This window comes from Saccostrea echinata, unplaced genomic scaffold, assembly GCF_033153115.1.
Source record: "Saccostrea echinata isolate AGI-Se365-2 ecotype Australia unplaced genomic scaffold, CSIRO_AGI_Sech_v1 ptg000117l, whole genome shotgun sequence".
In the NCBI taxonomy this organism is placed as follows: domain Eukaryota; kingdom Metazoa; phylum Mollusca; class Bivalvia; order Ostreida; family Ostreidae; genus Saccostrea; species Saccostrea echinata.
In genome coordinates this window covers 1,240,173-1,262,468 of record NW_026889866.1, presented here as the reverse complement: position 1 = coordinate 1,262,468, position 22,296 = coordinate 1,240,173, and the positions used below count along the sequence as shown (strand labels likewise).

General features: G+C 32.5%; 1 protein-coding gene and 1 long non-coding RNA gene across 2 annotated transcripts; one reads left to right on the top strand and one right to left on the bottom strand.

Annotated features, from left to right (window-relative positions):
• Positions 1 to 511: 511 nt before the first annotated feature.
• Positions 512 to 6,975, bottom strand: LOC133177321 (uncharacterized). Its single transcript, XR_009719664.1, has 2 exons — positions 6,870 to 6,975; positions 512 to 606 (listed from the first exon to the last, which is right to left on the bottom strand). It is a non-coding gene; the product is annotated as an uncharacterized LOC133177321 (long non-coding RNA).
• A 169-nt stretch (positions 6,976 to 7,144) lies between these two features.
• LOC133177286 (1-acyl-sn-glycerol-3-phosphate acyltransferase delta-like) lies at positions 7,145 to 17,987 on the top strand. Its single transcript, XM_061312350.1, has 9 exons — positions 7,145 to 7,187; positions 9,772 to 9,948; positions 10,277 to 10,446; positions 12,092 to 12,259; positions 12,803 to 12,956; positions 13,067 to 13,166; positions 14,027 to 14,102; positions 16,087 to 16,285; positions 16,854 to 17,987. Exons 2-9 carry the CDS (start codon positions 9,777 to 9,779, stop codon positions 16,997 to 16,999), a joined length of 1,185 nt encoding a protein of 394 aa, XP_061168334.1. The 5' UTR covers positions 7,145 to 7,187; positions 9,772 to 9,776; the 3' UTR covers positions 17,000 to 17,987.
• The last annotated feature ends 4,309 nt before the right edge of the window (positions 17,988 to 22,296 follow it).

The following is a 22,296-nucleotide window of genomic DNA, read 5'->3' as shown; positions in this document are numbered from 1 at the left end:
GCATTTGGTAAGAATTGGAAAATAAAGTGTTTAAAGTATGCATAGATTTCAGTTGTCTTTTTTGTACTTAACAACCACACAGAGCTTTTGATCAAATGGAATTGATCAAGTTAAAATGGAAGGTGTTATCTCTGTTCACTTTTAATGAAATGTTTTACTGTGATCCATAAGACTTATCTAAATTGACTTGACATGCTTAATTACAATACCTCATTGTATTAACACTTATTAATTAATTCACTTTCCCACTAAATTCCGAGGTGCACTATACCAAATATTTTTGTTCATAACATGAAAAGCCTGCAATGAATGAACAACAATCTCTTCTATATATACAGTTATGCTCAAAAAGTTCAACAACTATTTTGCCTTTTTAGACTACAGCCAAAACACTAGTACAATGTATTTCATAAAATGGTCAGTGAGTTACAGTGTATTTCCAATTCATGAGAAAAGGAACTCTTCAAGAGTATCCTTTAGTTTTGACTATTTGCCCTGTATACATGATATACCTGCAGGTTCCTTTTGATGATCTCCAATTTCTCTTCTGGTGAAAGTGAAACAGATGTAGATGCCATTTTCTCAGTCAAACCATTGACATCCATACTGAAGAAAATTAAAAATCCAAATTATTTTGAAATTGAATTCAACAAATATTCACCATAGCTAAGTATGTTGTAAACAATCAGTTTCTAGACATATATATATATACAGCATGATGCAATCTTGGTTAATTCTTATCAATGAATATGTCAACTCAACAGTCAATACCTATCATTTCTTTTTAGAATATTTTGTGAAAGAAGTTCTCGCCTTTCAAGTTCAACAGATATATACATGTATTTGTACAATATACATGTAGCACCAATTGTTTACATAGACCTGAATGTCAATCTTAAAATATGCATGTATTCTCTTCGCTTCCTGTTTGATTAGATGAATGATGAAATATGCCCCTCAGGGCAACATGTCTGCTTTTCTGGTATAATGAGGTGTAATAATTAATTATTAGAAATCATTTGGCTACCTGTCTGTGCTTATGAGTATACACTTATTATTACAAATATAAAATAATATATAATTATGTGCTCTTAATAAATATATTGTAATGATCATTGAGTGACAGAAATATACAGTATGTTGTCAAACACAATGCACATGATCATGATCATAGGTAAGTATGAATGCACTTAACAAAACATAGGTAATCAAAGATTACGAAGCTCACCTCGACGAATGTTATCTACATGTAAGGCGAATTTCACATCATATTTTTTTTCTAGTTAGGGTACATCCCAAGATCAATGTCCATGCAAGTTTGATTTAATTATAGACCTGCTCAAAAAACTTTTGACCTGTTTAGTAATCAAGAAAATTTTGGTCACTTCCAACATCCAAAGCAAGTCTGGAAGTTTTCATTCTTAGATGCACCATCTATGCAAGTTTAATCATAACAGGCCATAATATTATATAGCTACTCCAAAAAATTACCCTGGTCACTCATCTGGAAAATGTACATCAGATTCAGAATACAAGGCAAGTCTGGAAGTGTCCATCCCTAGATACATCATCCATGCTAATTTGGTTAAAATATGGCTAAAATTCACTCATGTGGAAAATCTAGGTCAGATCCAGCATTTGAAGCAGGTTGGTTAGTGTACATCCCTAGATGCATCATCCATGAAAGTTTGGTCCAGGTAGGGCTTATAGTTACTTGGAAACGAGACTACTCCTAAATCTAAACCTGGTCTCACATGTGGAAAATCTAGGTCACATCCAGCATCCGAAGCAAGTGTGGTAGTGTCCATCCCTGGATGCATCATCCATGCAAGTTTGGTCCAGGTAGGGCTTATAGTTACTTGGGAATGGACGTGCTCCTAAAACTTTAACCTGGTCACTCATCTGGAAAATCTAGATCAGATCCAGCATCCGAAGCAAGTGTGGTAGTGTCCATCCCTAGATGCATCATCCATGCAAGTTTGGTCAAGGTAGGGCTTATAGTTACTTGGGAATGGACCTGCTCCTTAAACTTTAACCTGGTCACTCATCCGGAAAATCTAGGTCAGATCCAGCATCCGAAGTAAGTGTGGTAATGTCCATCCCTAGATGCATCATCCATGCAAGTTTGGTCCAGGTAGGGCTTATAGTTACTTGGGAATGGACGTGCTCCTAAAACTTTAACCTGGTCACTCATCTGGAAAATCTAGATCAGATCCAGCATCCGAAGCAAGTGTGGTAATGTCCATCCCTAGATGCATCATCCATGCAAGTTTGGTCCAGGTAGGGCTTATAGTTACTTGGGAATGGACCTGCTCCTAAAACTTTAACCTGGTCACTCATCCGGAAAATCTAGGTCAGATCCAGCATCCGAAGCAAGTGTGGTAGTGTCCATCCCTAGATGCATCATCCATGCAAGTTTGGTCCAGGTAGGGCTTATAGTTACTTGGGAATGGACCTGCTCCTAAAACTTTAACCTGGTCACTCATCTGGAAAATCTAGGTCAGATCCAGCATCCGAAGCAAGTGTGGTAGTGTCCATCCCTAGATGCATCATCCATGCAAGTTTGGTCCAGGTAGGGCTTATAGTTACTTGGGAATGGGACTTGCTCCTAAAACTTTAACCTGGGACGCCGACGCTAACGCCGACGCCGACACCGACGCCGACGCCGACGCTGTGGGTATAGCATAAGCTCATCTCGACTTCGTCGAGGTGAGCTAAAAATCAAATGTTTTGGTGACTTCATATCTATTTTTGGGTTGCTATCATTAATCATGTTTCAAATTATATTCCACACAAATGCCATAATTACTAAGAAATCCCTTCAGGCCCCAGGATCATAAAACATCCTAATAAGTCAAAATCTGTTTGTTTTAGAAGTCAGATAAACAGTCCAAGATAAATATGCTATTCAAAATTGCATCATCAAACGGCTATGTCTGTAAAAATTTCCAGTTCACAAGTAATAGTTACAGATGATAGAAATTTAAGTTTAATTAATTAAATTTGCTGATCCATGATCCTGGGGGCAGGTCTACATAGTGGGCACATGACAGAGGTAGTGTGAATTGCTCCATCTATAAGATACACTCTACAAGTGATTACTACAGAAAGGGAAATTGTTATTGTCAATGAGTAATGGGGTTTAAGAGAGTCAAGAAATATCATTCAATTTCAAGGCATTTTAATGTGACTTAATTTAAAAAGATAATATGTACAGTGAATTAAAGAAACAGCTTCTGACTAGAAGAAAAAAAAAAACAGGAGCCAAGAAAAATTAATGTTGTATGTAATCATAGTGTAAGATATTCTTGTCAAAATAGAATTCAGTCCTAACTTTTCTTTTAAAAATATAACAGGTTCAGGATTTTTTTTTCTAATCTTAATAAGAAGAGTAATAGAGACATATGGAGTGTGTTACACCATGCACCAAATTACCCCCCCCCCCTTCCCCAGTCGACAAAGACATGTCGGAAGATCTCATTTTATATCAAGTACATTTCAACAAAATCAATATTTTTATGAAATTACTTTCTTGTAAAAAATAATTTATTATTATGGCCACACCAATAAAATTTTTTGTTCATCGGACCCGCGCACTAGTATTTAAGCAAAACTATACAAATAAGAATTTTGCCTACAAAAAAGTAATAATATCATTATTTAAGCACATGCCCGCTCGTACCTTTTTGCATCAAATATCCAACGAACAAGAAATTAAATTGGTGTTGCCTATAGATCTGAATTTTTTTAAATTACATGATTGAAGTTCATTGGATTGATCTTTATACAATGCTTATTAATTATATACAAATGCAAAATCAAACCTGACACCCTCAACACAAATGAATATGAATATTAATCTTAAATATAGGACTGCAGATCTTTAAAACAAAAAAATTGAATTCAGACCTATAATAATAAATAATTATTTACAATAAAGTAATTTCATAAAACATGATTGAAGTTTATTGGATTGATCTTTATACAATTACAATACTTATAATTATATTCTCATATTCATATTATATTCACATGTCTGAATAAACCCGACTCAACTGGCCACAATTTAGTGAACAGTCAGTCAAATTGTTGATACTTGTCCAGTAGGAATGTAATGATTGATATACTAGTATATCATGATAACTGGTACAGCAATCTGAAATATCCTTTTTTTAAAATAGTGCTTGAAAATCATAGTATTCACATCATTTAATTGCTTGATTTTCAAAAAAATTGTGTACCATGTTTACAGTACAAATTGATATTTCATTAAGGTTGTGTTTGAACATTGAACTTTGCATTTATTTTCAAAAATATTACAGTGATAAGTTTTGATAAATTATATTTTATTACTTTTTATAAAACAGAAAGGAAAAGTGATGTGTATCAATACAATACTGTAAACCAACTATTATTCATGTGACAGTCATCTTCTATTCATGATTCGTCAGTTTGAAATCAATTCGCAACGATTAATTTCCACGACTGAGGAATTATTCTCTACGTCAAATACAAAGCAAAATAAATGGTTTGCAGCAATTAATATTCGCGAGTTAAAGTAGGTCGCGAAACTCATGAATAATTCTCTCACGCAAATAAAAGTTGCCTTACAGTATATCATAGCGAGCGCAGCAAGCGGTGAGAAGCACCGCTTGTTACTGCAAGTTCCTAAAGCAACGCCTGGGTGAAGAGAAAATTCAGACTTTGCACATAGATCTAAATGATTTTTTCCTGCAGTCACCTGTGTGAATGTACCTATTCAGTTTTAGATTCGCCTCTTCATTGTCGCAGTAGTTACAATTTCGACAATTAAAACATAAAATCACATTGATTTAATGATTATTGCAGAAGAACAGTAAATTAAATGTTTTTTTAATTAAAACTATAGCAATGTTCAGATTTTGTTTTGGTAATGCAACTTACATACGATGTCATGTGACTTCAGAGTCTAGACATACGGTACCAAATGTCATGTGTGGTTTAGAGACCCGGCCGATCATGAATAGGTACAATGAAGGTATCTGTGCCTGCCCTAACAGTTGCACTGTCAATATATCATTTTATTACTTTTATTTTTTCATATCGATATTCGATCTTCCCTAGCATGCATTAAACAATATCTTTTATAAATCATACTTTCATGTTACATACTAAAATCTGATTGGTTTAGACGCATTTAACAATCCATTATGTTACCCTCAGCATTAGCAACACACTTGACAACGGGTAACATTACAAAATGTCACATGCGTTCAAATCATGCGGTTCACCGTAGAATTCTCAAAACGTCGGTTGGGCGTTTGAAAGAAGCCGAATAAACAACGTCAATAAAAGCTTGCATCCGATGTAGCTTACTTGAAAACAAAAACGACAGACAAACATCCTTGCGAGTGCAAACTTTAGATGATAAAGGACTTCTTGAGTAGCAAATAAACAAGAAAGAGGTTGATAAATCTTTTCCGAAGCTTTCTTATTGAGAAAAATAGAAGCGGGGAGTTTGAAAGCTTTCTAAGCATGAACTTAACGACGATCTCCGAATCTTTTTTATGACATCCGCAATCAATAAGACATTCAGTATAATAAAATAAATAGTGCACATTTTTTAGGGTAACAGTTGAAATTGACACCCCTCGTAAACCCATTGTCAACCTCCGCTGACGCGTTGGTTGACAATGGTTTTCCTTGGGGTGTCAATTTCAACTGTTACCCTCAAAAACGTGCACTATTTATATAATATCAAAATATTGTTTCCAAACTCATTTCATTAAAACTAGCACATTTAGTAAATTTGCAAAATATGTTAGAGCTGGTGGTTTTATCATATTTATGGTCAAGGCTTGTAAAATTTATGGTAAGTAGCCCGACTGGTCTCGTACTCACAGAAGTTAATAGCAAGCGCAGAGAGGCGGCGCGAAGCACCGCTCACATAGCGAGCTCCATAGACAACGTGTACGGACGGAGGAAATTCGAGTTGAAATCTGCACATTGTTCAAAGAAATTTTTATCGTCCCACGTGAAAATATTCTATACTCCCAATAATCCTTTGCGGTGCATAGCAACATGGTGGCTTAAGCATAGCAACAACTTACTTGAAAAAAATAATAAACAACGATTTAATTCAATTTCCATGCCATAACTGCCCACAAAACTATCGTTTGCATCCTTGGTACACAGGACTTTGTATGTGACATCATATTTTCGTCACTTTAACAACTCGGGTATTTCCGATTTTGTCGGAAATATCCGAGAAGTTAGGAATTTCGATCCCGATGCATGGGGAGTCTGCAACGTTAGAGAATATATACTTCAATAACGGTTTTAAAAAAATTATGTACGATACACAGTAAACGCGCGATAAAAGTGTAATAAGCAGAATGTAAAACATTTGAGAAGATGTGTAGTTTTAGAAAATGAACTGCGCTCGCCCTAACGGTTTCACCGTCGGACATATTATAATCACGATAATTAATGTCAAACCCTGTTAACTCAGATAAAATTCTCATAATAGAAGATATGGCGATTTATCAATAGGGTATCTACAGCAATACCAACAAAAGAGTCTCAATAGCAGAGAGTATGACTTTAGGAATACAATATTAGGCAAATCAACTGCTAGTGTGAGATAATAGTAACAATTTCATTAACCTGACTGATTGGTTGTGCATAATCTATAAAATCTAATTCATCTCTTCACCTTTTCCATGCATTTACTTTTACTTAAGTAGGACCCTATATTTTCAGTGGTGATCCACATTGCCCTATCATGATTCCGAGATCCAACTCGGTCATGTTGTCTAATGCTTTTAAATAAATATTCTTCAAGTAATGAATATATGGATTAAAAATGACATTGAAAATACCTGCGTTACTCCTTAATTTTTCAAAACCCTCCTCTATAATCAGAAATTGTAGAAATATGGTGTGTCAACTATGTTTCATCATCATAACCCACGTTTAGACGAAATCCGGTTTCCTACAGTTGTCGTAAAGCGGAAGAAAAATTTTAAATGAGGATTTTTTTTAAAACCCTAAAATTTGAAAACAAGTGATATTGTTTTTATCAATTCTAATTATAATGATAATTTGAAGATAGGACTATATTAATTTGTTTATTTACTCTTTACGACAACCAAAAGTAAATAAGCCAATATCCAAAGTCCAAAAATCACTGCCATTTGCCAAACTAGGTAAATTTAGTAAACGTTTGTGTTTGTAGACTGTTTTGGGGAAATTTGATATTGTGCAGGCTTTATAGAATCATAAAAATGCGAATTAATAACTTCAGTTTGCATCTATACATCTACAATGTAACTTGATTACGGGGTTCAAGTTGATCGTGTGTGTTGTATCTTAGATACGGGCGTTTGTTGCAGCTTTGGTGTTTACAAAAGGTTTATGAACATTTCCTATTGAATGGAGGCTATTAGGCTATATAAAGTTATTTTTAGATTTTCTTTTTGCTGCTCCTTTCAAATAGTTAAACTAATCAGGTCCGGCACATAGCTCGTGATTTAGCTATAGGCTATAGCTTGATTTAGCTATTTCATCACACTTTTCAAGCTACATAACATAATCAAAACATTGTGCGGGACCTGATAATCTAACTTTGTCCAAGGAAAAACCATCACGACAGCTAACTGGTCCAGCACCAGGGGCGTAACTAGAACTTTAATGAAGTATAGGCACAAATTACCCTGTGTGCGGCGGGTCCAGGGCAGTGACCTGGTAGGGGGTTCAGGGGGGCGAACCCCCCCCCTCCGACGGAAAATAGATTTCACGATTTTGAGACCCCTGGGTGAACAATTCTGGGCATTTAAGATACAATATTCTGGATCTCTTTAAAATGAAATGTCATATTAAGTAGTCTAAGAAAAGATTGAAAAAAAAGTGCAGTCCAATTTTTTTAGCACAAATCTTTAGTTATGAGAGTTTTCATATTTTTTCGGCGTAATCAAATTAAGAACATGAAGAAAGTTATTTAAAATGTATTCAAAATTAAATATATAATGAACAAATATATTTTTTTATACATGTATAAAAAAAAAAAACAAAACAAAAAAAAAAACTAGTCTATACCCACAAAAAAGTGGTAAATTGGGGTAGACAATCACAAAAAAGGTTAATTGCTGTTAATCCAAATTAATTACTTATTAATTAGAATGACACTAACCACACATACACATAACACATCTTGTTACCATCAAGGGAGTTTTATATCTATATCTAATTACTTGCATGTAGAAATTTTAAAGACATTTTGTAAGGAGTCCTATAGTGAAACAGCCGGTTAACTATTGCAGGTTATTATTATACTTTGCACAGATCGGTGGTTATTTATACATTAATGATCTTTCTATCAATGGCGAAAATGATATTTAGTTATTGATTTTCTTTCTTTTTTACAGTTTTGTTTCTATAATTTTTTTCTGAAAAATTAATTGTAGGCACGTGCCTTAAGTGCCTAATGGCAGCTACGCCACTGAGCACAATCTCTTGGTTTAGCTATATGACTTGAAATAGCTATCCATATAGTTTTATTAACAGGGGTTGAAATATACGGTAGCCTGATGCCCGGGGCTAGTCATTTTAAGACTCAGGCTAGCTAATTTTAAATGTAATGATAGTCTGTTTGACTAGAAGAAATTGAAAAAAAATTCTCGTCAGTTTACTTCTGCTTTTCTATGCAGACTGATTTCTTTTGAATGTACATTGTAGTTTAATTTGTTTTTGTTGATCACCACAGCATTTGAAACTTTAACTTGTTTTATGTTTTCGTTTTGCATAAAAAATTGTTGGGCTAGTTAGTTTGAGGTTAGGGCTAGTAATTTTTTATTACTGTTCAGCTAGAAGCTCCTGGGCTAGTGGGTTTTCCAAGAGAATTTCAACCCCTGATTAATCTATTCATTGACAAAATTAGTGGGTTTTCCAAGAGAATTTCAACCCCGATTAAGCTATTCAAAATAGCTTGATAAAGCTATTTATATATCCAGTTTTTCACAAAAATGTTTTTTGTAAGAAATGGACCAAAAGTCGCAAGAATATGACTATTCATATATGTTATATGGGCTATCAAAAAAGCAACCCAAATCAAAGATAGTTCGAACACTGCAGATTTTGAATACTTTTAAACAAAAGATGAATTTCCATTGTTTGAGTAATTGTACACTACCTTGTATGTGGTGAGGACTGGATAAGTATTTCTTTGTGCTGAATCTTTACCAATCATCTTGTTGACCATAACTGACCTCCTTTATAATTTTATTCAAGAAGTAATTGTATGATCACAAATCTAAGAATATTGAGAGCACTATCTGTACATTCAACTTTGTAGAGCTATCTAGGACTATTGTGTCTACTATGATTTTGAACACTGCATGATTAGATAATTTATCCTCAAAGGATTAGAAGGTTACCTGCATAGAGTTGCTATAATGTGTCACACAGTCAAAAAAAAAAAAAGAAAAAAAAAAACTTGGTGTTTTTTGTAAATTGAAATTAAGTAAAACTTATTAGTAAGCCATGTGAGTGCAGGAAAACATACTACAGATATTTGGTTAAAGCTTAAAATAGATGCTTTAATAGTTTGCTTTGTTGCTTTCAATAATTATGTCTTGTCCAGAATTTTTCAGGCATGATGAAATATTTCACCAATTAATATTAGTTGAAAACTGCAAACTAAGTGATGTAATTTTTGTCATGTCACAGTTTTCAGCTGTAAAAATTGGTCAATATTAGGGAAGAATATCAAATCCATGAAATTCCATTTTACAGACTGAATGATGGGGAACTGGAAGAGTTGGCCTATCTGGTTCCTGCTGTTTGCCTATATATTCTTTGTCAGCACACTTATCCTGAACTTTATCCAGCTTTTGACCCTTGTGATATGGCCATTTGACAAAACCCTCTTTAGGAAAATCAACTACTATTTGGCGTATGCCTCATGGTGTCGTAAGTACATCAAATATTTAAATTGAAAGGAAAAAAAATAAAAATACTGTTGAATTAATCTATTTTACTTGGGGTTCACTTTTCATGAAATTTGTGGGTAATCTTCACCCACAAATTTGTAATCTCCTCCAATATTGATGTTTATAAACTCACTTACCACACACTCACTGTTTGCTCACCTTGCAAGTATGAAAGTAGAGGGTTTCAGGTACTGTAACTAGACCTCTGTTCATGAAATTACATCCTCTTAAACTGAAAACTTTTAAGTAAGTACTCCTCATTTGTACAGAACCAAAATTTATAGAGTTTTTTTGTTCTTTTTGATCAGAGTTTACAAGTGTTGGACAGTGGTGGGCTGGTTGTGAATGTGTGTTACACATGGACCCAGAGGAAAGAAAACATCTTGGTCGTGAACACATTATGGTCATCATGAACCACAAATACGAAATAGACTGGCTGATGGCTTGGATATTATCAGAAAGATTAAGAATGCTGGGGGTAAGGCTTAAGGTTCATTGACCCACTGATAAGAGAGATAACTCTCACTGGTTGAAATGAATTTGTGTACATTTGAATTTTTAAATTAATTTAAAACTTCTTTTTGAAAATCAAAATCATTAAAGACAAATTTTATCTGAGAGAATAGAAGAATGATAAAACATATATATTTTTTACTGAAAAATGGAACAAAGAAAAATGGCTGGATTTCATGTTTAAAAAAAAAACCTTTAATATTAAAGTTTTTATTACTGTACATGTACGAGAACAATATAACTCTGGCCATTTTTGCCAGTCAGTGTTTTTCTGATTGGCATTTCTCCACAAGAACTTTAAGTAGAAATCAGATCTAGAACTAATCAGAAACAATTAGCTAGCACAGCATTATAGATATCTATACTTATAAATTAATAAATTTTGCAAATAAACTCCGAAACCGATGCACCAGAGTTTTTACTTACTCCTCTAAGAATACACTAGATACAATATGATGTCCGTAAACTATATTTAGATTTCACTGGCATTGTAAGTATCGTACATTAAATTAAAAGTCTACTTTTATTTTCTATAAAAAGCCATGAAATAGCAAAAACATGAGTACGGTGGCGTTTCCGGTTGGCGGATCTAAGTTTCTGGCAATTTTCAATGAAACTGACAACAATCAGTCTTTTACTTATTTCATAAAACGTCATCACTGAATTATTCAATCAAAACTTGATTTAAATGACATAAAAGAAATAAGTTGTGATAACCGATTAAAAAGGGAAATGTGCAAATTATTTTTGCCATTCACCGATCTTAATATTGACGGAAGCTTCTAGAACATCAATAGCATTGAGCCCGAAGTACAATTTCTACTTTGTAATAAAATTGCTTACATGAAAAGAGAAATTTATGAATAAGATATTGCTCAAATACAATTAAAGCTGTAAAATTTTGTGCTTTAATCGATACATTTCAGTTTTTTTTCTGTATACAGTCTTTTGTATCAAATATTCCGCCTATTCATAGGGCGTTAAAAGCTAATTTTTACACAGGTACTTGCATCTTGGTTTATAGATATGTATGTACCTTATTGATATGTAAAAAAGATAAAGTACATTTTTCACATATCAAAAAGGTACATACATATTTATAAACCAAGACCCGAATACCTGTGAATTTTTACCCCCCCCCCCCCCAAAAAAAAAAACTATCAGTAAAATGTGCATATTCGCTGCTTTGATCCTTGACGGAAATGAAATAAGAGCATCTGAAGTACAATATCCATAACATAGTATAACAGGTTTCACAATAAATATCAATTAATGAAATTGTTATTTTTTCAAGTTTTTACAAAAGGGGGTGGGGGTGGTTGGAGACGCACATGCGGGATTTTGAACAAAGTATTTCTTCCTGCTATAAGCCTGTACGCTGTCAGTAGAAACTACAATATATTTTCTTTCGGTAGTGGTATAAATTCAATTACCCGCGCTTGCGCGGGATTTCATTTAGTATATATATAAATAAATATATATATATATATATATATATATATATATATATATATATATATATATATATATATATATATATATTTATATATTTGGCTATTAAAAAAAAAAAAATGCAGTTTTCAGCAAAATTGAGACATTTTCGGTTTCAGGCGACAAAGATCTATGGAAAGAAAGTCCTACAGTTCATTCCTCTGATTGGCTGGGCGTGGTGGTTCACGGAGTCACTGTTCCTGAAGAGAGACTGGACTAAGGATAAACAGATAATCCAAGAGGGAGTCCGGACAGCCATGGAATATCCGAACAACTACTGGGTCACGGTAAGAGTTTCTCTCAGTTTAGCCAGTCACATAAATAATTATATTATATATATTAGAGACTTATGAATTAGATTGCATTCATTATGAATACTGTACATCACCGAATATTCGTGACACCTTATTTCCATGAGATGAGTGTTTAGCATCTATCAGTGAGACAAAATTCTCAAAAATTCTGACTATTGTCCTATATAATCTTTACTAATAAGAATATATGCAAAAAGGAAATTTTCACAAGAAAACAAATTGGGCGAAAATAAGGTTCTTGCAAATGAAAAGTGAGTTACAGTATATACATGTAGTTTCTGGTTCTCGTACATTAATAGTGTATCAGTTGTTATATGGATAATATCTTGATTTGTACAATTTGAGTTTATAGAACTGCTGATTAATTTATTATTTGTTAATTCTAATAATTTGAAAGCCAAAAAAAAAAATTTTCAAACAATTATATGCTCTCGAGAACATGTACAATTGGGTGTTATCATTTAAAGTCTTAAGAGATGTTTTATTTGTTTTTGTTTTGTTTTCTATCATAATCAGCTGCTGCTGTTCCCAGAGGGAACAAGGCTAACTCCACAGAAACTAGAAAACAGTCAAATTGTTGCCAAAGAAAAAGGATACCCAATAATGAAACACCATCTTCTGCCAAGACCCAAGGGTTTTGCCTACTCTATACAGGAACTTAAAGGAAAATGTATGTACTTAACTTAAATCAAGGATACCACCTAAAGAAATTATTGAAAAGCAGATGATTTCCTTTTCAATTGACAAATATTATGGAGTTTTTTCCTGTCGGTTTTTCAGTAAATGCGGTATACGATGCTACTGTGGTGTTTGATGAAGGTTACCCGTCTCTAATGGACGTGCTAGAAGGGAAGAAGATCATGAGTAGAATCCGAGCCAGGTATACAACCTGCACAAAAGTTTTAAATCCAGAAATATTTTTCACATTAGCTTACAGATCATTCTTCTAATCTAACATATTTTAGTATCAAATAAGAAATGACCTTTTTCCTCCATTTTTTCTATTGTTAATGTTCATTATATATGAATCAAGCTTATTTCCTTTGAAAGAACTAAAATGAATACTTGAGTTAATAGAGAAGTTTAGCAAACCAACGTATACGTGTATGTGTAGCAGGGGATTCCCCCAGAAATATGTGTTTTACGTCATCAGTTTTGCTATTGACAAATTTCGACGTGTATCCACTTATGTGTAGATGTACATGTAAGTCCAAACTTGTAGGTTATATTTCCTTAGCTTATATTTCCTTATCTGCTGTTTATTTCAATAAAAGTGAGGATTTTTCTAAAACCTGAAGATTTAATACAAATACCGATATAAAGAACTAAACATCTATAATTGAAAAATATTATTTTATAGAGTGTTAAATATACAACATCTAGACTTTCAAAACAAGCTTTGACAGATTAAAATTATGAAAGCTCTTTTCCTTTTTTTTCTTCTAAATATATGTATATATTTATTTAAAACAGTGATACACATATAAAATTTCAGGTGTTTTCTAATTTTTTTAATGATAAGGACTTCTACATTTAAAACACTCACAAGTACACAAACACGTTATACATTGCTAAACAAGAAATTAAGATAATGTTAACGTATGCATGTAATTCTAACTTGTAGTTTACACGTACAAGTACACGTACAGGTGAGGTTGCTAAACCTCTTCAATATAATGATCGACCAAAAATCTAACAAAATTTGTTGCTCTGTTATCACTATGTATCATTTTGTTAAAGGCGACATGAGGTAAAAGACCTTCCAGACTCAGAGGAAGAACTGTCCGAGTGGTTAAGGAATTTATTTAAAGAAAAGGTATTGAAAAAATTTCTGTATTTGTGTAACCAGTTCTTGTAGATCAAATATAGACAAGACGGTATATAGGGTTGGATTCTTATTTATTCCCTGGAGATAGTTGATTTCAAACTGTTGAATTTATAGATGAAATAAATGTTTCAATCAACCCTAAAATAACAACGTATAAATACGTAGACAACATATAAACAAGCACATTCACTTTACAACACAAAACGATCACAATTAAAACACATAAAACATTCATTTAGGCCATTAATTTACACTTCATACAAACGCATTCAAAGGGCGATAACTCTTTGAAACTTATTGAATTAATTAATATGAATAATATTTCTCTATACTGAAATATTTATAATACTTTAAAAATATGAGTTAAACATACCAGTGTATGGAACTGAGTGATAACACTGTATTCTCTCAATCAGGATGACTTTATGAGTTATTACATGATGACCTAATAGATTAATAAATTATAAAATCATAATAATTCAAACCCAGATCTCAATTCCAAAGATCTACATGAATTAGCTTAAAACATAACTTGCTCCTACTTTACAATATCAGTCTTAACTTTAATAATTTTATAACTTTCACTCTAGCACATTCATACTCATTAGCAAATTTGAATTTAAAATACTTTATTTTCATTCATTATCTTTAATTTTAGTTTATGATCATTAGATGTGTTTTATAAAAGGTTTACTTACAGTTTATGGGTGTTTAATATACTCCAAAATATCAAATATTAAATTTTAAGCAATCACAGATCTCTAGCTACACCCTTCTCAGACAGTATCTCTGAATGGAATAATAAAACAAAGGTTTCCAGCCTGAATAGACATCTCTGATCAAACAATGCCTACTGACCAATAGAATGTATGAAAACAGATAATACCCTTATTTATAAATAGACTAATCCATATATCTACCTTAACCCATAGTCTTTGGGTTAAACCATTATTTAAATAGGGATGTTTATGATTTTAAACATATAAATAAATAACAATATATTATTAATGCAGACACAGCACTTATGTAAATGTATGGATGAATGAATGAATGAAATTCCTGAAATAAAGTATATAGCATTAATTAAAATAAAATAAAACTAAGTACAACTACCACATTTGGAAGCAGTATTAAGGAATCAATCTTTCAAAGCACATTCTGACAAGCAAATCTGTCTGAAGAGTGGTCATTAATCTCAAAATAAGAATCTGTCAAATAGAGTATCATTTTGTATGAAAGTGCATCATTTTCTATCTTTTTTTTCTTGATGAGATTTGTTCAATAATCTCTCTCCAAGATATTGTCAAGAATTTCTTAATCAAATATTAACTTTTCTGTCTGCATATTTCCATTAATGTGAATTGTTTTGTGATGAAAGTTTAAAAGTATAAATTTAAAGTTTCAAACTCAATTTTGGTATAAAAGTAGAGGCAAAAAATTAAGTTATAGCGAGCGCAGCGAGCGGCGCAAAGTGCTGCCCGTCACTGTGAGCTCTTAAAGCAACGCCTGGGCGAAGAGAAAATTTGGACTTTGCACATTGATCCAAACGAATTTTTTTCCGCAGTAACCTGTGGTCCCATAATGCTCTGCGAATTGCATCTTGCCGCAGACTACGTTCTCGTGGTGGCAACAAAAGTTCAACAAAAAATAACATAACATTGATTTAATCATGGATACTTATTGCAGAAAAAACCCAGTAGATTAAATATTCTTCATTAAAACTAGCACTGTTCAGGCTTCGATTTGGTAATGCAACTTACATACAACGTCATGAGACGTCAGAGTCTAGATCGACGTACCAAATGTCACGTGCGGTTTGAATGTTAATTAAAACTGAAAAAGTATCTGCGCTCGCCCTAACGGTCGCACCGTCAACATATTAGTTTGTTTTTTTTAAATTAGCAGTTCTGCTGAAAAGTAATTTTAGTTTCTACTTGTTCACAAAAGATATATTCTTAATTTTTTTCTGCAGGATGAAGTAGTGGAAAAGTTTTATCAAACCAAAGAGCTGGATCGACCAGGATTCTTAATACCAAAACGTTATAATGACCTAGTTGTTCATTTATTCTGGATCATTGTGACACTTGTGCCATTATTCTTTTACCTAGTCAATGTACTCTTCTATGGAAGTCTTCTTCATAAAATTACTGTAGTCTTAGTATTTGTTTCAGGTGAGTTGACTTCATACAATACTAATTTTTTAGTTTTTTTTTTGGAGTTACTGTAATGTTATCTTTTTATCTTTTTCTATTTATGAGAACTTTTTTGCCAACTGAAGCAAGACTGTCCGCTAGCAAAAATTCGTTCTTTCATTTATTTAATTCTTAAATATTACATACAAAAATAAATAAAGTTCATTAAAACAACAAATTACTATGAAGAGAAAAATTGTTTCAATACTTATCTATTAGTTTGATTTCAATTGCTGTCACAGTCTACAGTCTCCTCTTTTCTTACACATGAATTTAATGAGCTTGTTGTTCATGATTAGAACTTTGACTTTTCTAACATAAAATGAGAACTGTCATTTTTTGAAAAAAAAATTACTAGTGTTTTATATTTATGTAATTTATACCTATAATCTCAGAGAGTTTCATTTCATTTTTGCTAAGAAATCATGTCCAACAGTCATATGTAATGTTGTGAATTCCCAAGTACTTGTGCACTGGTCACATGCAATACTATGTATATGCCAAAGATATCATATAATATTGAATTGATGGATTTTTTTTCTTCCAGTAAATTTACTTGCTAAATTCATGATTGGATTTACTCAGCTGGAGAAGGGGTCGTCTTACGGAAAACAGATAACCAAACGGAATAGAGATTCAGAGAAAGAAATGTCATATAATAAAGACATTGCCAAAGAGAAAAAAACATCTTAATATTCACACATATACTAGTTACAAACTAAAGGTATTATTAATTTTAAAATATTTTGGCTTTTTATGTCATGTTATTTAAGGTGAAAAAATCAGTATTTATTGTGTTGTTCCTCATAATTATTACCCCCTATCTTTACCAAACATGTTTTTAACTACTATCATTGACATTTAATTAACATTAATGTCATGGCTTAGTTAGATATTTCCTTACAAAATGTCAGCATATTTCATTGTGTGTCAGTGTTTTTTCCCCTTATCATGTGTCAGTGTTTTTCACCTTATCACCTTGATTAATCAAAAGTAGTGTTTTAGTTACTTTACAATATTTTATCATTCCATTTTATTTTCAAGTTAATAATCCATGATGGTTTACATATTATTCCATCATAAAATTAAGTCCTAATTATAATTACACAGACCAAATTGTCTTTAAGCTTTATTTTATTTTTAGTGTTTATAACTAGATATTTTCGATTTTTTAGAGTACCCCTCAGAACTGTGAACAAAAACTATTATTGTGAGTCAGGTCTGACTATATATAATTGAGGCCTATGTATTTTCAAGTCATTTTCAGCTAATAAGAATGATATCATGGTGTTTATAAATGTGTGTATATTATGGAGACATTGTGATGTAAACTGTAAATACTACTGTAAAAGAACTTATTTTCCTGTAGGCTTATTTTTTGTTGTTTTACAAGTGATCAAAGAATTCCTGTCCTCCAAAAAGTGTTAAAATTAGAAAATACAGTACCTGACTGTTTATTTAACAACACTTTACCCCAAAATCAAAGAATGATTTTTTTCTTCAGAATTTGATCCCATAAAAATAATGGATTTTAAATGAAATGAAGAGAAATAACATACATGTATATGCCCATTGCGAAACAGAACTACATGTATTTGATTTATCAGCATTTGAAATACAAGACATAAATTTACCAAACTTCAGGCACTTTCCTTTTAAATAAATATAGTTTTAATATTTATATGCTTGTCTTTTTTATGCATGTAGAAACATTGTGATATTAATTTGTCTCCCAGTGTGGCCATTTTAAACATTCTTCTGTCAAGAAATTTATATTATTTCCTGTATGTAAATTTTAAAAATATGATATAATTTATATGACCAAAAACAAACATAAAAATAAACTAGATGCTGTCAGAAGACAGTAAAAACTGCACAAAAGTGTTTACCTTGAAATGAATACTAGCTCCTTTGTACCTGTCATGGTAGTGAAGGAGCCACAAAAGTTATTCTATGTAAATTTAAATAATTTTTTTTATACATATATCAAATTTAGAATATAATGCATGGTCAACATATGACCACTCATGTTTGTATTTCAGTTCATTACTGGTCTGAAATTGAAGATTGTAATGAAGTAAATTCTGTTTTATTTTATGAATTAAGAAGAAGAAAAAAAATTGGCCCAAATTTGAACTTGAAACATCATTTTTTGACCCCATTTGGCCCTATGGTGAAAATTCCAAAATCTTATTACACATCTGTAGGACACCACCAATCATACTGCAATAATGAAATGGTTACTGTCTAAATGTATTGGGAGTTCTTAAAACAAGATTTTTGTAAAATTGAAAACCTCATTTTTCAACCCTATTTGACTCCAAGGGTGATAATGAAAATTCTGAAACCTTAATGGAAAAGGTTAAATGGCTACCGTGTAAAATACGAGGAGTTTTGAGAACAGCTTTTTATAAGATTAAAAAAAAAAACATTCTTAAGTTTGCGATCCCCCTTTTGGTCCCAAGGTCAAAATGAAAATTCTGAACCGGTCCCTTATTGCACATGTGCAGGACACCCCAATCATCTTGCAAATGATGAAATGGCTAATGCATAATGCAAGAGTTCTGGGAACCAGGTTTTAGTAAAATGAGAAACTTTTTTTTACCCCCATTGGTTTCCAGAGTGAAAATAAGTCTGAAACCTTATTGCATATCTACAGGACACCAACAATTACCTCCCAAATTTGATGATTTGTCTACTGGGTAAAATGAATGAAGAGTTCTTGGAACTACAATGTAGTTTTCTGTAAAAAAAAAAATGAATAAATAAAATCGTTTTTCAACCCTCATTTGACCCCCAGGTTGAAAACAGATTCTCTAAACCTTATTGCACATCTACAGGACACCATCAATCAACTTGCAAAAGATGATTCGGCTTCTGCTGAAATTAATGTAAGAGGAGTTTTTGGAACCAGAGTTTGTTAAAAAGTTAATCGTTTTCAACTCCTATAATTTGTTCCTCAGAGTGAAAATTAAAGTTGATGTGAAACTTTGTTGCACAGTTATATTCCTAAAGATGAACTGGTTACTGCTTAAATTGTAAGAGAAAGTTTAGGAAGAAGAGAGTGTAACAGACGGAGGCACGGACCAGCATAACAACAAAATGTGAACTTTCTTTAGAAAGTGCGGATATGGATAATTTGTAATATATCAAAAATTTGTTTTGAAATTTTTCGTTAAAAAAACTTATTATTGGAAACGTAAAAATGCGAGCGATAAATCTTTATGATGTACCTGTATTTTAATGCAAACAACAAATCCAGTCCTAAAATTCATATTAGTTCAAAGAGCGCACACATCTATCACGCTAATTATGTACTCATTCTTGATCCACATTAGAAAATGATCCTAGCTTTGACACAGCTATTCCAGTGGAGGACCTTTCTTAATTTATTTACAAATACTATAAAGATTTTTTAATGATATATAAAAATAACGAACAGTAATCAAGCTCAAAAGTCCAATGAAACAATACAAAGTTATCACGTTTATCATCAAGTTTTGTTTTTGGATTACCATTAGCGTCTTTTTCTAGTAAAATATTCAGATATGAATCAGATGTGTCAGACTCTGTGGTATCTTTTATTTCGAGTTCAAAGGGATATATGAAATCAACGTAGGAATGAAAAATGAATATTGTTAATTGATAAAAAGTCGTCGATATATCTAAATGCTGAATTGAAGATCACAGCAAGGGACGTCTTCTTTTCATGTAGAAGTTTGTGCATAAATCCTGGGAATTATTCGAGCAAAAAATATTTAGTCTCTGGTCAGTATGATAGCGATAGCGATAGTCGAAAACTGAATATAATCGTTGACATAATTATCTAACATTTACTATGAATGCCCCTTTCCAAGGGAAGATAATCAAGAAAAGGCAAATTAGGGGGATCATTTAAATGATCATTTAAAAATCTTCCCAAGAACCACTGGGCCAGAAAAAAATGAAACTAATGTGAAAGCTTCCTTACCTAGTTTAGATTCAAGTTTGTTCAGATCATGGCCCCGAGGATATAGTGGGGACAAATGGGGGATTAAAGTTTTTACATAGGACTATATCTAGTAAAATCCTAAAAAATCTTCTACTCAAGAACAACAAAGCCATAAATGGTCATATTTATATGAAAACATTTTCAGGTAGTGTAGATTCATGTTTGTTCAAATCATGCTCCCTGTAGAAGGGTGGGTCCACAATGGGGGATCAAAGTTTAACATAGGAATATATTTAGGAAAATTTTCAAAAAATCTTCTTCTCAAGAACTGCAGAGCCATAGATGACGTTATTTATATGGAAGGTTCCTTAGGTAGTGTAAATTCTTGTTTGTTCAAATCATGATCCCCTGGGAAGGATGGGCCTACAATAGAGGATGAAAGTTTTACATAGGAATATATGGGGAAAATCATTAAATATCTTCTTCTCAAGAATAGCATATATGGTAATATTTATATTGAAGCATCCTTAGGTAGTGTAGATTCATGTTTGTTCAAATTTTGACCCGTGCGGGTAGGGTGGGGCCACAATGGGAGATCAAAGTTTAATATAGGAATTTATATGAAAAAAACCTTTAAAAGTCTTCTTCTCAAGAACAAAAAAGCCATTGACAGTCATATTTATATGAGAGCATCCTCAGGTAGTGCAGAATGGCAGATTCGATTTTCTTCAAATCATGACCCTTGGAATAGGGCCACAATAAGGGATAAAAATATTTACATGGGAATATATACTAGGAAAATCATCAAATTCTGCTCATTCAGAACAGAGGATTTATGCTGGGTCATGATATAACAGCATAAATCCTCAGGTAATGCAGATTCAAGTTTTTTTTCTAATTATAGTAGGGGTAAGGAAGGGGCACAATTGGGGATTAAATCACATGAAGGAATAGAAGAAAATCTTTAAAATTGTTTGGAGGGTGTCATGTATTGAAATTTATTACAAATGTACAATGTTTATTTCATTTACTCATCAATTTATAGGGGACAAAGTGCATGAATTTGAAGACGATTTGATTAACGAGTTATCATCAAACTGTAAAATATATGTGATATAAGTCTATTTAGCCAGTTCCATGTGGGCTAAAAGTGGATATAGCCTGAAAAACTCGTGATACTCAGGTGTCCATTAATGCCCATGGGCCTCTTGTTTACTATCAGATTGAATTATTGGATTTTTTTAATCTTTCAGTAAATTTACTCGCTAAATTCATAATTCGATTTACTAAGATGGACAAGCTTTATTTCAATTTTTGTTCCCTTAATTTTTCCATTTAATATTTTATGAATACCCTCCAGAAGTAGCTGTATGTGTTTTTGTGAGACAATGACCTTAGCACATTTATAATTAAAAAGGTGAAGATAACGAACAGTGATCAATCTCAAAAAATCTATAAACATACAACTCTGTGAAGAGGGCATAAAACGAGGACCCTGGAGTTCAAGAGTTGGGATCAGGTGCCTTGGAGGAGTAAGCATCCCCCTCTGACTGGTCACACCCGCTGTGAACCCTATGTATTTATCAGATAGACGGAATTTCGAACATTCAGTAATCAATTTCACTAAAGAAAACAATGGCCTTACAATTGGTATTACGAAACAAGCCAATATACGCTCTATTGATAGATTATATTTGCTAACAATGTCATTATTACGACAATAGAATTAAAGAAATGCTGACTTTAAACAAGGTTGTTACATCGGCTATTTTGCCAGTGGTCTGCCTCGGTTTAAAAATTGATCGTGCTCGGAGCATGCTCTTGAGTATCGAAAAAGTTGGGAGATGCAAACACAACATACAGGTGATAGCGGGATATTACTACACAAATAAGGAAAGTTGACGCTCGAAAAGTTGAAGTTATCTCGTTTATCATACAGTTTAGTTATTTGTTGACCCCTATCGTTTATAGTCAGTAAAATTACCAAATATGAAACATAAGTAACAGACTCTGTGGTGTCTTATACTTCAAGTTCAATTGGATATATCGAATCAACATA